General features: G+C 48.9%; 1 protein-coding gene across 4 annotated transcripts in view; it reads left to right on the top strand.

Moving 5' to 3' along the window:
* ABR (ABR activator of RhoGEF and GTPase) overlaps positions 1-17,226 on the top strand; it is a 116,162-nt gene that overhangs the window by 53,168 nt on the left and 45,768 nt on the right. For 3 of the 4 annotated variants that reach the window (XM_081172005.1, XM_081172006.1, XM_081172007.1), the window contains 4 exons: positions 4,813-4,917; positions 6,908-7,093; positions 10,972-11,079; positions 12,803-12,863. In XM_081172005.1, coding sequence (XP_081028131.1) covers positions 4,813-4,917; positions 6,908-7,093; positions 10,972-11,079; positions 12,803-12,863 — 460 coding nt within the window. Of the gene's footprint in view, positions 1-4,812; positions 4,918-6,907; positions 7,094-10,971; positions 11,080-12,802; positions 12,864-13,244; positions 13,306-17,226 lie in introns of those variants that run through there. The other variant, XM_081172008.1, reaches the window with a different exon arrangement.

The following is a 17,226-nucleotide window of genomic DNA, read 5'->3' as shown; positions in this document are numbered from 1 at the left end:
TTGGTGCCAGGCACACAAATTAAGTCCTGGGAGTGGAGTGGAAGGTTTTTTTTTATTTATTCTTTCCTGGGTTGGGAATGTGCCCTTTTTGTGTACAGCAGCTGAAAGCTCTTTTGACTTGTGTGTGTGCTTTCCTCTCCTCTGTGTTTGTGATGTGTGAGTCCAGCCCTGCCAGGCCCAGGCTGGCAGCCCATGGGGCGTTCAGGCTCTTTGCGTTGTGCTATTGGCTGGGGGAAAGGGTTTGGATGCGTGGGGCGCCTGCGGCACTGAGTGGCAGGTTGGAAGGGGGCAAAACAGAGAGGGAGTCGAGCCCCAGCAGGCCCCATGTTGGAGCCGCCTGAGGACGGCGAGATCTTAAGTGGTTTTTCCCTCCGAATGTAGACAAGTGACAACAAAGCTCTCCAACTGCTGGAAAGCAACAAGAAAAAAATGTGGCTTGTTTGTCAGGCTCTTTCGCATTTATATCCTTCCCTTCTTCCAAGGAGCTCAGGGGGAACTAGTGGGGTTGATTCCTCTGCCTCTGTTCCTATTACTTATCCCAACAACCTTGCGAGGTGGGCCCACTGGGCATGTCGCCCGCCTGGAACATTGAAGAGCCTCTGCCGGTCAGTGTAGACCAGCAGTTCTCAACCTGTGGGTCCCCAGATGTTGTTGAACTACAACTCCCATCATCCCTAGCTTGCAAGGCCAGAGCTCAGGGATGATGGGAGTTGTAGTCCAACAACATCTGGGGACCCACAGATTGAGAACTGCTGGTGTAGACCATGGGCAGGCAAACTAAGGCCTGGAGGCCGGATCCGGCCCAATCGCCTTCTAAATCCGGACCACGGATGGTCTGGAAATCAGCGTGTTTTTACATGAGTAGAATGCGTCCTTTTATTTAAAATGCATCTCTGGGTTATTTGTGAGGCATAGGAATTTTTTCATTCCCCCCCCCCAAATATAGTTCGGCCCCCTACAAGGTCTGAGGGACAGTGGACTGGCCCCCTGCCGAAAAAGTTTGCTGATCCCTGGTGTAGACAGCACTGTGGCAGATGGTCTCACGGTCCGATGTGGAGGCTTCCCCTGTTTAAATCTGTTGATTCAGAACCATGAGGACCGGAGTCTTGTTTCATTTTTAGGGGCAGAGCTGCAGGTAGTGGCAAAGCACCTGCCTTGCAAGCAGAAGACCCTGGGTTCAGTCCCCAGCTTCTCCAGGTAGGCCTGGGAATGTCCCCCGCCTGAATGCCCCCTGGAGAGCTGCTGCTGGTCAGTGTCGACAACCCTGAGCCTAGGTGGAACACTGGCTTTTGACTCCCCATAGGGCCACTTCCGGCGCTCCTATGACCTGCCCTCATTTGTACCTGCTTTGTTTTCCCAAGCAACACCACCCAGCGATAACCGTTTGTTTGGTGGACGCATAAAGGCAGCCTCTGTAGTAATACGTCAGCTGGAGGGTTTACAGTGCAAATGAACCGCAATTAATGCAAAGCGAACCAAAACGAGCGTCTCTGCAAGGAGGCATTCAAAATGAGCTGTTCTGCCACTGGCATTTTAACCGGAGAGTGTCAGAGAAGCCCAGCCGCTGGATCAGGCCAGAAGGGGGTCCCATGCGATCCAGCCTCCTGCATCTGCACTGATGCCGCAAAGGGAAGCCCCCCAGCGAGACCCAAATATGGGGCAGCAGTGACTCTCCTTGCCTCTGACCTCCAGTGAGTGGTATTCAGAAGCATCCTGCTTTTTAAAAGGGATATTTTAAAAGACTGTGAGAATAGAGAATGTTTTGGCTGGTTAAGGTCAGTGATCCCCCAAAGTGGACATTACCACCCCTTAGGGGGCAGTGGATTTATTGTGGGGCAGGGGGCTCTGGAGGTGTAAAAGAAGGACTATAACTGAACCAAGGCCATCAATTTCAATGAATAAATTAAACTAAGTAGTTATTTGGAATCTGCCATTAATGTTTACCGTTGTGAATTTTATCATATTATTTGGATTGTGCAATCCACAATTCTAAGAATCTCTGGTTTAGAGGCTCCATATGCACTCAAGCGGTATATTGGTTAGTCTCAATAGCCTTTGGGGGCAAAGTCGGGGTAGACTTGGGAGTCGCGGGTGGGCGGCGCGCCAAATGTCACCCCCTCAGCGAAGACACCCGGGGTGTCTGCCCCCACTGCACCCCCCTTCCTCCACCCCTGTGTCCTGGAGAGGTAGAGCCAAGAGGGTCCGCATTTCAAATTTCACCTCTGCCACAGGCTCCCTTGGGTGGCCTTAAAACAGCTCCTTACCAAATTGGGGGGTGACCACAACTGACATGCTCTTATGGGAGAATGATTGCGGAAAAAATCTTTGAAATCTTTAGAAGGAAAACCCGCTAGGTAATGGAATAATGCAGAGGTTTTCAACCTCTTTGAGTCCACAGCACCCTTGACCAACTATATACCTACGGGACCGCCTCTCCTGGTATGCCCCGCGGAGGACCTTAAGGTCCACAAATGACAACACCTTGGAGGTCCCAAGTCGCAAGGTGGTCTCAACTAGGGCCAGGGCCTTTTCAGCACTGGCCCCAACATGGTCACAAGAGACTAGGGCCTTAACATCTTTCCGCAGGGCCTGCAAGACAGAGCTGTTCCGCCTGGCCTTTGGTTTGGACTCGGTCTGACCCTTATGTTTTCCCTCCCTTCATGGTCTTGATCTATCGGCTACTTTAAAATGAGGCTGCATTTTAAACTGCATTTTAAATTGGGTCCCCCCCCCATTATATTTTTACTGTGATTTTATTGGTGTTAGCTGCCCTGAGCCCGGCCCTGGCCAGCGAGGGAGGGGTATAAATAATAATAATTATTATTATTATATTGTTCTGCAGCACCCCTGCGAGGCACGGGAGCCCAGTTACGTCACCCTTTGCCTGCCAAGCCGGCCACCTCCAACCCCTTTCCGAACACCATCCCTGGTAGAGTGATCCTTCAGCCTCCTCTCTCCCCTTCCTTGGGAGTCCTCCGGGCAGCCGCCGCCGCTGCCCCTGGTCTTTGAGCTGCCCCAAAGAGAGGTGCCCCTTCACACTGCCCCACAGGGGCCTGGGACTTGTCTGTCCGTTCCCAGCAGCAAGGGCTGGTGGACTGGCTAGCTGGGCTCACTCGTCTGCCTGCTTGCTTACTCTCAGGCTGCCTCAGCTCCTGGCCAGCCCCAGAGACACCATTTGCTGTGCAAGTCTTTGGGAGGCAGAGACATGAGAGGGCATTTGAGGAGGGAGGGAAGGGAAGAGGGACAGAGGCTAGTGTTGCCTGCAGCACCCATAGCCGTCATTCACGGCACCCCAGGGTCCAGGGCCCCCTGGTTGAAAACCACTGAGTACCAAATTTGTACCTCTGATTGCCACCATTCACCTGGCATTCCTTTCACAGGTTACGACAGGGTTCAGCAAAGTTTTTCAGCAGGGGGTCGGTCCACTGTCCCTCAGACCTTGGGGGCAGACGGCGGACTATATATTGGGGGGGGGGGGGAATATGAACAAATTCCTATGCCCCACAAAGAACCCAGAGATGCATTTTAAAGAAAAGGACCCATTCTACTCATGTAAAAACACACTGATTCCCAGACCGTCCGCAGGCCGGATTTAGAAGGCGATTGCGCTGGATCCAGCCCCCGGGCCTTAGTTTGCCTACCCATGGGTTAGGGGGTGTTAATTGATTCATCTTGTTGATTCTACTTAGGTGGTTTTTAAAAATCTGGTCCAGTTGTCTTCCATTATCGTTATTTAATTTGTTTCAGGATAAATTGTTTGGCTGGTGCTGTTTTTTTAATCATGGTATAAACTGCTTCAAGCTCTGTGTATTTACTGTTGAAGACCGTGTGTGTGTTGGACTTATTGGATTTTAAAAATCTAATAAATAAATAAACAGCATTTCCCAGATCGTGTCGTGGACCGCAAGGTAAATGTGCAATTCAGTCATTCAGGGGGGGGGGGGGATTCAGGTTTACGTTGTCTTGAGGAAACGTCTCTGTGAGAGGCAAATTTCATTTCCTTTTAAAAATAGTATCTTGTCATTCATCCATGGGGGATGTTGAAAGCAGCCTGTGTGAATTGGGGCCCTTGGCGATCAACCCTCTGGGTTGTCTTCGTTTTTTGCTCTACAAGATATGGCAACATCTGTAGTCCCCCAGACATTGCCGGACTACAACTCCCATCATCCCCTGGTCTTTGGCTATGGTGGTTGCTGGGAGTTGGTGTATATCAATGTCTGGAGGACCACAATCCCCCCCCCATCCTCAATTTAGACCCATGAAATGCAAATCTTAGCCCCCAGGTAAATGCAACATTCCCCATCTTAGCCAGGGTGCTGGGAACTTAGGAAGCCACCTTGCACTTAGTCAGAACATTGGTCTGTCCAGCTCAGTACTGGCCACACTAACTGGCAGCAGCTCTCTAAGGTTTCAGATGGGTGGGTGGGCGTCTTTCCTTCTACCTGGAGTTGCCAGTGGGGATTGAACTTGGAGCATTCTGCATGCAAGGCAGGTGCTCTGTCACTGAGCCACTGGACTTCGTGTGTCGTTGCTTTGGTCCTTGGTGTCCTGTGTTCAAATCCTGCCTTGGTCACACAACTGGGCAACCAGGGCCAGGTTGCTGCCTTTAAGACCAGCCTACCTGGCGGGGGGGGGGGTTGTGGAGTTGCAAGGGAATATAATTTTTAAAAAAACAATTGCACTCTCCAACTTGGGAGTGTGAGAAAATTCAGTCTCCGCATGCTCAGAGACACTTGCAATCATCACCATCATCTTTGGAGCTGAGTCTTGGTTCCGCTCGCCTTTTAACATGTGGCATCTTATTTCTTCTAGGGTGGACAAGATGCTGGGAAGGGGGTGGACATGCGGAGGTTGGTCCTAAAGGATTTCCTGGCCAGTGAGGAGATGTACATCAACCAGCTCGAAGCACTATTACTGGTGAGTACGCCCCATATCACAAGGGGGCTGGACCAGATCCCTTCCAATTCTGTGATTCTGTGGTGAATAATAATAATAATAATAATAATAATAATAATAATAATAATAATAATATATTATTTATACCCCGCCCATCTGGCTGGGTTTCCCCAGCCACTCTGGGCAGCTTCCAACAAAATATTAAAATACAGTAATGCCTCAAACATTAAAGAGGGCTGCCTTCAGATGTCTTCTAAAAGTCTGGTGGTTGTTGTTCTCTTTGACATCTGGTGGGAGGGTGTTCCACAGGGCGGGTGCCACCACCGAGAAGGCCCTCTGCCTGGTTCCCTGTAACTTGGCTTCTCACAGTGAGGGCACCACCAGAAGGCCCTCGGCGCTGGACTGCTGGTGAAGAGGAGGCCAATAGCTGGGAGGAACAACCCAACTCACCCCTGGCTAGTTGGGCGAAGTGGGGTTGGGAATCAGAGAGGAGACGAGGACAGATCCTTCGCGGCCAGTGGAAAACACCAAAAGAGGCTGGCTGCTGACAGCCTAGGTAAAGAGGAATGTTTTCCCCCTGGTGCCTAAAGACATGTAATGATGGTGCCAGGTGAGCCTCTCTGGGGAGAGCATTGTGCAGTTGGGGAGCCACCACAGAAAAGGCCCCGTTCTTGTGTTGCCACCCTCCGTACCTCTCAAGGATGGACGTAGAGAAGGGCTTCAGGTGACAAGCACAGAGTCCAGGCCAGTTCTTATGGGAATAGGTGGTCCTCAGTAGTTGTGTTATAGTTAAACAACCAACCAGCACGTCCTGAGCGTCGCCGCAGCCCTCTCCCCTCCCTTTAGCCCTTTCAGGCAGGGTGGTCATCGCTCAAGGGGATGGATGGAGGTTGTAGGCCAGCAATAATTGGAAGCCCAAAGTTTCCCTTCCCTGCTTGAAAACGAAAGAGCCCGCTCCAAGATGGCCGTGTCATGCAGCTGCGAGTTCCGCATGTTTCTGGCTGGAGCAGACGTCCCGAGACAGCGGCCACGTCTTCCGCAGCCTCCTTTTGGTGGCCTCATCTCGAAAGTGTCCCTCTGAGGCCTATTTATAGCTTCCAGCTTCCTCCTGAGAGCCTGGCGTCCGAGTCACAGCAGCTCTGCCTTGCGCAACACCCGCGTGGGCCACGGGGAGCTTCCCTTTCCATATTCTGGCGCAATGGGGAAGCTCGCGAAGTACTTCTCTTGACATTTCAAAGGGCCGCTGTGCTCTGTGGGGAGCTGGTTTGTTTTTTAAAACGCCTGCGGAGGTGTTCAGGAAAGTCTGATAATATATATTTATTTATTTTTACTTTTTAAAATTAATCACATTTGTACCCCATCTTTTCCTCCAGAGAGCTCAAGGTAGCTTTTTATCGTCTGTGGAACTGCTCATGGTTAACTCATGGTTTGTTAAAGAAAGCATGGTGTAAGCAAGCCACGGTTTAGTGCTACGTGTGGTGTTCGGAAGACTTACCGTATTTTTCGCTCTATAGGGCGCACTGGACCATAGGGCGCACCTAGTTTTTTTGGGGGGAAATAAAGAATTTTTTTAATATTGCGGATAGCTGCCCGAAGCCTGGGGTGCGCAGCGCTGCACTCCCCAGGCCTCGGGCTGCAGGCTGCAATCCGCAAGCCTTCGGAGCCAGCAGGAACTCCCGCTGCGCTCCGAAGGCTTGCGGATAGCTTCCTGAAGCCTGGAGAGCGAGAGGGGTCGGTGCACACCAACCCCTCTCGCTCTCCAGGCTTCAGCGAAAGCCTGCATTCACTCCATAGGACGCACAAACATTTCCCCTTCATTTTTGGAGGGGGAAAAGTGCACCCTATAGAGCGAAAAATACGGCACTGCCTCTGAACATGGAGGCAGAGCGTAGGTTTGAAGCACCATGACTTGTTTTTTTTGCAAGGCTGGTTCACAAGAATGTGGGAGGGTCCCAGTGTTTAACTTTCTTTCTCTGATGCTTCCTCTTCCTCTGTGTCCGGCTCACTCCAGCCCATGAAGCCCCTAAAAGCAACAGCCACCACCTCCCAGCCTGTCCTCACGATCCAGCAGATCGAGACCATCTTCTACAAGATCCAGGACATCTACGAAATCCACAAGGAGTTCTACGACAGCCTTTGGCCCCAGGTCCAGAACTGGGACAGCAGTGTCGTGCTTGGCCACCTTTTCCAGAAGCTGGTGAGTTACCCTTTGGCTTTCTCTGGTCCTTGGCTTCCTGTGTGTCCACCGCCAGTCTTTTAGTTCTGTTATGGAGGTGTCCTCAGTAGTTTTGGTCCGGATAAAACACATAAACTGTGGCTAGCACCAAACACATGAATCGTGGCTAGCACCAGACACGTAAACCATGGCCGGCACCAAACTCATAAACCCTGGCTAGATCAATAATAATAATACAAGGTGTGACTGGAAAATTCAGTGAATGGTCACAGAAATTGGACAGCGATAAATATTTGAACATGCATACTTTACAGGCCTTCAAAGTAGGCCCCCTCTGATACAATGCACCGTTGACAACGTTCGTAGAACTGTTGGGAACTTCTGGGAAGTCCTATTTTCGTGCTGCTTTCAGTTCCCTCGTCACAGCAGCTTGGAGGTGTGAAATGTTGGAAAATCTGTGCTCTTTCAGTGCAGATTTCAGTTTTGGAAGAAGAAAGAAATCCAGGGGGGGCAGATCTGGAGAATATGGAGGGTGGGACAACTCAGTAACCCCAGTAATGATTTCACGCGGAATACGCAATTCTTCTGCCATCAGACGGACAAACGCCGATCCCGCATCAATAACTCACAAACTGTGTTGACATTTGCCACTGTTTCCTTTGCCGATTTTATGTTTGAATATTTCTCGCTGTCCGATTTCTGTGACCATTCACCAAAGTTTCCGGTCACACCTTGTAATAATAATAATAATAATAATAATAATAGTAGTAGTAGTAGTAGTAGTAGTAGTAGTAATTTAAATGCCACCCAATAAAAAATAGTAAAAACACAATACAGCATCAAACACTAAAATAATAAAGCATGGCTAGCACCAAATGCTTAAGCCACAAAAACCACACTTTGCAAATCCAGTTCAAACCCTGGTTTCGCATCTGGTACATAATAGCCTCAGCTGTGGAGACCTAAAGGTTGGGGAAGGCTGGTTTGTTTACTACAGTCAAGAACAATCCATCACAGTTCAGAAAAGCGGGGGCAATACGTGGTTAAGCTTTAGCTTTGCGTGTGGCTCGTGTTTTACATTCTATTTCCGAAAGGAATGGCTACGGTGTTTGAGGCTTCCTTGTTGGGAAAGAAGGTGACTAAGATCCGAGGTGGGACACAACTGAAGTTTACAAAGTCGAAGGGAGAGGCCCAGCAGGGTCACCCAATAAAACGCTGATGAGCAGGAGGTTTGGGACAGTCAGAAAGGACTTCTTCACTGAACGCAGAAGTTACTATGGCTGTAATAGAGCAATGCGCCTCTTGGGTGCCTTGCACCAAAGGAGTGGAAGAGGGCTGCTGCTTCTGCGCACTCCTTCTGGGTTTCTCCTTGGGCCATCACGGGGGGAATAGGATGATGGGCTAGATGATAATGATAATAATAATAATAATAATAATAATAATAATAATAATAATAATAATAATAATAATAATAATAATAATAATTTATTAATTACAATACAGTGTTAAATATTAAAAACTTCCCTGAACAGGGCTGCCTTCAGATGTCTTTTAAAAATAGGATAGCTACTTACAGTGGTGCCCCGCAAGACGAATGCCTAGCAAGACGGAAAACTCGCTAGACGAAAGAGTTTTCCGTTTTGGAGGTGCTTCGCAAAACAAATTTCCTATGGGCTTGCTTCGCAAGATGACAATGTCTTGCAAGTTCCTGCTGGTTTTTTTCCCTTTCCCCCCTTTTTCTAAGCCGCTAAGCCGCTTATCAGCTGATCTGATCAGCAGATAAGCCGCTAAAAGCCGCTAATAGCGCTAATCCGCTAATCCTTCAATGGGCTTGCTTCGCAAGACGAAAAAACCGCTAGACGAAGAGAATCACAGAACAGATTCTTTTCGTCTTGCGGGGCACCACTGTATTTCCTTCACATCTGATGGGAGGGCGTTCCACAGGGCGGGCGCCACTACCGAGAAGGCCCTCTGTCTGGTTCCCTGTAACCTTACTTCTCGCAATGAGGGAACTACCAGAAGGCCCTTGGAGCTGGATGTCAGTGTCTGGGCAGAACGATGGAGGTGGAGACGCTCCTTCAGGTATACAGGACCGAGGCCATTTAGGACTTTAAAAGTCAGCACCAACACTTTGAATTGTGCTCAGAAACGTACTGGGAGCCAATGTAGATCTCTCAGAACCGGAAGATGGAACGGAAGTAGCCAGCATGATGCTCCCCAGATGTGGTTTGGCCAGCCACTTCTCTTCACACCCAGCTAGCATAGCTTTTGGCCAGCAGTGATGAGATGGAAGCTTTTGGCCTCAACCAGGGTGGCTTTCCTGAGGTTCTCTTCGCCCACGGATCAGCCAGAGCAGGGTTGCTTGTGGAAATTTGGTCCGTGGACCCCTTGCTTCCGTGGAGCCTGCCAGCGAGAGGTTTGTCTTTGTGAAGCCAGAAGCAGCCCTCCTTGCAGACAGGAGCTCTATTAACTACTTGAAATGAGGTCAGACAGTTTTCCAGGGTGGAAACCTTGCCCTGAGCGCTGCCTGTTCTCTCCAAAGAGTTTTAAATACATTATCATAGTTTTGGAGAAACTGTGTGGGTGGTGTGGAGCGGGGGGGGGGGGGAACAAGTTCGCCCAGTTCTTGAGTCAAGAACAAGCACGTGGAGCTTAATGTATTGGGGGAAGGCACCACCGTGGGAGGGGATTGCTGCAGATTTGGGATATATACAAAATATTTTTTAAAATCAGCTACCTCTTAGGCATCCCTAGTGGTACCTTTGGGGGGTCCTGTCTGAATTCAGAAATGAGGCTTCTGTTAATCTGAGATGGGAAGGAGCATCTTCCTCTGTTTTTAATTCCTGGAATTAGATGGGGCAGGTGTGCAAAGGCCCAATGCGTGGGTTTTTGTCTTGTTTTGTTCCAAGTGGAGAAAACATCACACACAAAAAAGGGTGATCCTTTGCTTCTGATTGTGTTTAAAAGTGGGTTGCATGCAATTCTATTCCTACTCAGAGAAGGCCAATTTGCAGTTAATGGACATGATTAGAATCATGGAATTGTAGAGTTGGAAGGGAACCTTAAAGGACTCGCCTGTATGGCTGTCCCATACGGGGATTGAACCTGCAACCTTGGCGTTATCAGCACCACGCTGTATCCAAGTGAGCTATCCAGGCATCTGAAAGATTCCACTTCTACATTGGCAGTGGAAATCAGGCTTTGGTCTACCAGAAGCCTCAGGTGCCTTAAAGCACTAACTTCAGGCCTTCAAAGCACCCAATCTCCCGATGTCATTGTGGCATCAGGTCATTGACATGTTTCAGATTTGGCCTGCAAGGCTAGGTCCTCATAAGGATCTGGCCTGTGGAACCAAATGTTCTGCCCCTCCCACTGCCCCCGTTGCTGTATAATATAATGATTATTTTAAAAACAACCAAACCTATACTAAATGGAAATCCTCCCTGCCAAAGCAGCACTTAGAAAATTAAGGTTGTGCTGCCGCAGATGGATTTGTCCTTGCCTAAAGGTGGATGCAAATGTTTCTTTGTTACTTAACAAAAATTGGATTTCTTTTCCCATCTTGGGTTTTAGGAAAATTGCTGCGCAAGCTGTAATTATACTATTTTTATTTTTATTTGGGGAGGGTGCATTCAAAGATCTCACCTGTTTGTGGAGTGATCCTCAGCTATTTCTGGAAAGGGAGGTATAAATATATGAGGCCTTGATTATCTCGAGTCCTGTGATGAACCCCTTTAATTTCCCATGTGGGAAAAATGGGGCCTGCGGGGATATGGATCAGAAAGTGGGGGTGCCACGGTTTAAGAAGGCTGTGACCTATGCCTCACGGAATGAATTTAATGGTTTTCTAATGTTTCCCTCCCTATGCACACATATCACTGCTTGCCCCCCACAAATAGGCTAGCCAGCTGGGGGTGTACAAGGCCTTCGTGGACAACTACAAAATTGCGCTGGAGACGGCAGAAAAATGCAGCCAGAGCAACAACCAATTTCAGAAAATCTCAGAGGTGAGGATTCAAAATAATGTCGTTTATTTGCTTGTCTTTTCTTCACATGGGTCAAAAGTGGCATAGATGGAGTTAATCCTGTGAGTGGGTCAGTATGTGTGTTTTACTGTATCCTCACAACAACCCTGTGAGGTTGGTCAGGATGGACACACACACACACACACACACACACACACACACCCTAGTTTGCCTAATGAGATTTTTAATAGAGTAATATAGCCTCCCCTTCCTGCTCCAAAAAGAGACAAGTCTTTGCCCTGAGGAGTCTACAAAGTAGGGCAGCTTACAAATCCTTTTGCTATACAAAGGATTTGCTGATCTCTACCTTATTACTGTGCAGTAAACAGAATTGTGTATTTTGAAAAATGCAATGCAAGCCTGCCTGCCTACTGTTTGATCCCAGTTCTACTTTCTCTTGCTGGGGGTTGGTGTGAAAGGAGGGCTCCAAAATTTCATCACTGCCCCAGACATCTTTCTCCACTTTATACCATGCCTTTGCTGGCATAATTTATTCTAATCCCAAGATCCCCCAGGCATTGTGAAGAATGTGGATTTACTTCCCAAGCAGAGACAAGGGTCTCTGTTGGTGTTTAGGGGGGCAAAATTGTGACATGATTGACAAATGGAACTTCCTTGAGCAGTCACAATCTTACCACCACCCCCACTTCCAAGAGTTTGCTTGTGAAACTGGTATAGCTCAGTTGGTGGAGCAGCTGGGGGTTGTGGGTTTGAGCCCCATGTGGGGCAGAAGATTCCTGCTTCGCAGGGGGTTGAACTAGATGACCCTCGTGGTTACTTCCAACTCTACAATTCTTTGATTTCTGTGATTTGTGGGTGGCAGCGGCTGGGCTGAAAAGGGGACTATTTCTTCTGATCTGATGCTCGTGATGTTGGGCAGCGTGAGTGAGGAGGCCAGCCAAGAAATGTATTTTTCTAGGAACCCTTTTGTCCATATCTGGTCATTTTAAAAGCTACTCAAATGGTTCTTTTTGTGTCTAGAAATTGCTGTGTGGAGTACATCTAAAACAGGTGTCTTCTGAGTTTAAATGAGGCAGGGCGTCCCCGGGTTGTCAATGGAGTCAATTCTTTGTTCTCTCTCTGCACTCTATTAATGACCCCACCACCACCACTGAAATTACTTTCTCTAGGGCTCAACAAACTTCAGAAATTGTGTCCCTCTTTTAAATCAACCCTTTCTCTCCAAATCCTTTGGCTTATATCCAATCTTGGTCTTACTCAGAGATATGTGACTTAACGTAACTCCCCTAATTCCAGTTCTTCTCTGCATAGGGTCTCTGCATAGAATTTAGTTGGATATAACTCGGGGTAGTAGAACGGTGTGCCTGTGTATGACCTCAGCTTGTTGGTCAGGGTCCTCTCTGCACATCCTCAGAGGCACTCTCGTTCTCTGTTTTAAAAAAGGTTATAATTTTTGGCATACAAAGGGTGCAATCCTTGGGAATTTAGAAGAGGAAAAGAGACCGGAAAAGAAACCTTGGGTGATGGGGGCTGTCTCCGGTACAAAACCTACTCACTGAAATTAATGGACATGGCTAATGTAGGCTCACTAATCCCAGTGGGTCTACTCTGCAACCCCGAGGATGCAACACTCACAGGGGACCAAGTCCCATTGAACTCCATGAGATTTACTCCTGGGTAAGATGTTTGCAGAATGGCCCGTTCCCTAAAGGTGGCCTCTAACGGTTCTTTCCCCTCTCGGCAGGAGCTGAAAGTCAAGGGCCCAAAGGATTCAAAAGAGAGCCACACCTCCGTTACCATGGAAGGTATCGATTTTATTGCATGCATATATTTTTGTAGGTGTGTGTGAGCGAGCGTTTAAATTATGTGGCATGCTCTTTTGTCTGACTCTCCAAAAAACCCACCCCACCATCCCCTGAGCCCATCAAAGGATAGATAATATCCAATGCTGTGTGTGCATATTGGAGATACGGATCCCTTTGTGCTCTTATGGGGAGAGGCGGGAGGCAAGGGGGCTGAGAGGAGGGGTCTGCACCTTTTTACAATGCTGGCAGCGTCTTACAGCCCCTCACGCCCCCTTCCCTCCTCCTCTTCCTCCTCCCTCCCCTACAACTACCGGCTGGCTTGGAGCTCTTTTCACCAACAGCCAGCGGACCGCCACCGATGGAGCCGGGTGCGAGCCATGCCGCAAGGAGGGTGCCATGGAGATTCTGCTCATCATCCGCTTTTGCTGTAACTGCACCTACGGTGGGGGTCTCCTTTCCATCCATCTCCATCCCCCTCCCCCATTTTTTAAAAAGAGCAGGTGGTGGGCAGGGCAGGGACGGTGTCGCTCGCTCGGGTCTGGGGTCCTCTCTCGGGGTGGCTTGTAAGGATTCTCTCTCTCGCTGCTCTCTTTGTCTCCACAAATGCCCCTCCAGCAACCAAGCCTTTGTCCTCACCGGTCCGGGTGCCGGGGAAGTGTGGAGGGGTCTTAGCACGACTCAGAAACCTTCCCCCCCCCCCACTTTTCCAGATTTCTCTTTTTTCTGCTCCGCTTGGGAGTGCCAACTTGGTGATTTCTTTGTTCCTAAGCAATCCGAGGGCTGGGCTATTCTCTGTCGCTAGGTGTTCCCCCCCATTTAGTGGGAACCAAGGGACCAACACCCAAGGAAATATTGAATCCCTATGGCAGGTGGGTTTTTTGGGGGGGGTCTTCCACTGCTACTCTCACTATTTGCCCCCAGTTTCTGCCTGGTCCCGTTAGGGCGCAACTTCAATTGACGTGTGTCTTTGTGACCTCTGAATGCAGAATTCTCCCTGGAACCTGTAACAAAAGGTGGCTGGGGGTGGAAACACACCTGTCCCATTTTCTCCATCCCTCCCACCCACTGACTCCCCCAAACCACCTCACATTTGCTTCATCTTTGCCCCCATTCACTAGCTGCCCGAGGGAAGTGGGGTATTCACCTCCCGCAATTGCCCCCTAAATGTTTGCTCCCCCTCCCTTCCAGGCCTTGTAACCATGGTGACGAGCAGGGGGGGGGCTGTGTTGGCAACCACTATTTTTCATCATGGCCATCTTTATTGGGGTGCTGGACCCCAATTTGGGGCATTTCCTAGGACTCTTTTCAACATGGGTTTTTACTTCTTGCTTTTCAGGGGTGTTATCCAAAGTGACTGATTTGGGGGTGTCAAATTGTCAATTTCCTTTTAACCACCACGGAAGGGGGTGGAGGTGGAGGAGGAATAGCGTTTTACCTGCCCCTTGTTACTAAAGGCGATATAAATTGTGTCACCGCTCCTATACGCAAATGTGTCCCATTGAAATGGGGATCTGTTGCACCCGTTCCCTTTGGCGTGGGGAGCTTCCTCAAGAGATGCCCCTGTTGGGTTGGCATGGGCACGGGTGGTTGGGTTGTGGGGACTGGGCACTCTGCTTTGTGAGGGGGCGAGGATGAATTTCCCCATTTGCGTCCGTTTCAGAACGAGACCCTGCCTGTTCCCTTCAGCTTGGGGAAGTGGCTTTGAGCGGGGAAAGGGGGAAATCCACGATGTGCGCCTGGGCTGGACTGGAGCCAAGCGCACAAACATTTCAGGGAGATGACTGCTCAGCCTCCGCCTGCCTTAATTCTTGACTCGGGTGGCAGGTTTTGCTGCACCGCTAGAGGGCAGCAAATTGTCAGTTTTATAGCTTAATGGCAGGACTGGGTTTGGGGTTTGTGTGTTTTTGTATTTTTTAATTGCTGTGAGTTCCGCATGTGCCATTTTGTCCCGGACACCAAAATTCTGTGGGCCATCCTCAAGGAGGCGTCCCAGGGAGACACGAGAGTTTTGGGATTCAGCCGGGAAAGCTCTCTTTAAGCTGTGTCCTTGGCACTTGTCTTTTTTTTAAAAAAGAAAGGATGATGTAATGTGGAATTCAAGGAGGTGAAATGAAACAATAGTTTTCCAAGCACTTAGCCACTGTGTGAGCGTGCAAAACCGCTTGATCCGTGTCATTCTTCCAAAATGTTTTTTTAAAACCACGCTTCCGTAACCCAAGTAGAAGTCTGAGGAAACTCCCTGTGCCTGTACAGTATTTATTTCAGAATCTGGCGTTAGTTTCAAATGCTTGGGCACACCCACCCAGATAGTATTAAAGATCATACTTTCCCCTCTTCTTGCTCACACTTGCAGTGAGAAGGGGTGTGTGACACAGAGCAAGAGATGAAGCCTCAGGAGCTCTGCAAAAATGCAGAATTTTTTTTATTTTTTTTTTTTGTGGGAGACATCTGGTGTGGTCTGGTGTACAACCTTTGTTTTTGAGGTTCTGCCTGTTTTTCTTTCTTTTCATCTCTATTTTGACGCTGTTTATTTTATTTCTTACTTAAATTTGTATGCAGCCCTTCATCCGAAGATCGCGGGGCGGTTCACAGCACCAACCCCCACTTCTCTTCCTTTTGTTATATAATGGGAAAACTCATTATTCCACCCATTTCCCATTGGGAAAAGGAAAAGGAAAAGATAGAAACTTTGGGGCCACCCTCTGTTAGGCTCTGTTGACTGGGCTGGGTTTCAGAGAATGCCAATAGGTTTTTTGGGTGGTTAGTCAATAGATGTGGGCCTAGAGCAGAGTGGGAAACATCTGTGGGGCTCCAGCTCCCATCATCCCTGGCCAGGGCTGATGGAAGTTGGAGGCCCACCAGATTTGGAAGGCCTCTGTAGCACTGTCATGCACTCCCCTTTTGCCTCTGTTTAAACCAGAGGTGTGGTTGGGCGGCCATGTTTGCTCTGGGTCTGCCCCCTTCCCTAGCTGGGTTTTGTCCAGCTAACTGCTACTCGGAGTAGACCCGTTGAAATGAATGGGGCTTTGCTAGTCATGTCCATTCGTTTCAGTGGGCCTGCTCTGAGGGCAATGGACGTTGGCTACAGCCCCACGTCCCAACGTGGTTGGGCGGCCATGTTTGTTCAGAGCCTGTCCTCTTCACATATGAAGCGGAAGGGACTTAGTTTGGAAGAGCCAGTGCGGTGTAGTGGTTAAGAGCGGTAGTCTCGTAATATGGGGAACCGGGTTCGCGTCTCCGCTCCTCCACATGCAGCTGCTGGGTGACCTTGGGCCAGTCACATTTCTCTGAAGTCTCAGCCCCACTCACCTCACAGAGTGTTTGTTGTGAGGGAGGAAGGGAAAGGAGAATGTTAGCCGCTTTGAGACTCCTTTGGGTAGTGATAAAGTGGGATATCAAATCCAAACTCTTCTTCTTCTTCTTCTTCTCCTCTCTCACACACAAAGACACACCTTGACGTGTGTGACGGGGCAAGGCAAGGTTAGGCCAGAGATGGTTATGGGTGTGGTGGAGTTCAGCTCCCTTTATTTGTGAGGGGCACGTGAAGAGGCAAAATGGCTGCCAGCGCCATGTTTGCTTTTGGCCTATCAGTTGGTCTCCTCCACATGTTTTGGACTCCAGATCCCATCAGCCCTCACTCAGCACAACCAATGGTGAGGGAGGATGGGAGTTGTAGCTCAGCAAATATCCAGTGGGAATAATAATAATAATAATAATAATAATAATAATAATAATAATAAGTTACTTATATCCCACCCATCTGGCCGGGCCTCCGCAGCCACTCTGGTTGGCTTCCAACAGGATATGAAAAACACAATAAAACATCAAACATTAAAAGCTTCCTTAAACAGGGCTGCCTTCAGATGTCTTCTAAAAGTCAGATAGTTTTTTATTTCCTTGACATCTAGTGGGAGGGCGTTCCACAGAGCAGGCGCCACTAACAAGAAGGCCCTTCTGTTTGTAGACAGGTGGCATGTGCTTTATGTGGTTTTGTAGCAATCCTAAATCAGTCTGATCACAGAGGTGAGAAGTGAAACAGGAATAACAAAACATTGAAGCCACAGGCAGCAATGTTGTTGTTGTTAGTTTATCACCCTAAACCTTTAGATCTCAGAGCAGTTCACAGCATAAAAATCTGCAAATACATAAATAAAAACAAAGACAACCCAATAACCCCGCCCCCCCCAACACATTTAAAAGGATGTCAATCAGCCCAAGGCCTGGTTGAAGAGGAACGCTTTTGCCTGGTGCCTAAAGGTATATAATGAAGGTGCCAGACGAGCCTCCCTGGGGAGAGCATTCTGCAAATGGGGAGCCACCACAGAAAAGGCCCCGTTCTCATGTTGCCACCCTCTGGACCTCT

Source organism: Podarcis bocagei, assembly GCF_964188305.1.
Source record: "Podarcis bocagei genome assembly, chromosome: 15".
Taxonomy (NCBI): Eukaryota; Metazoa; Chordata; class Lepidosauria; order Squamata; family Lacertidae; genus Podarcis; species Podarcis bocagei.
This window is presented reverse-complemented; position numbering and strand designations above follow the sequence as displayed.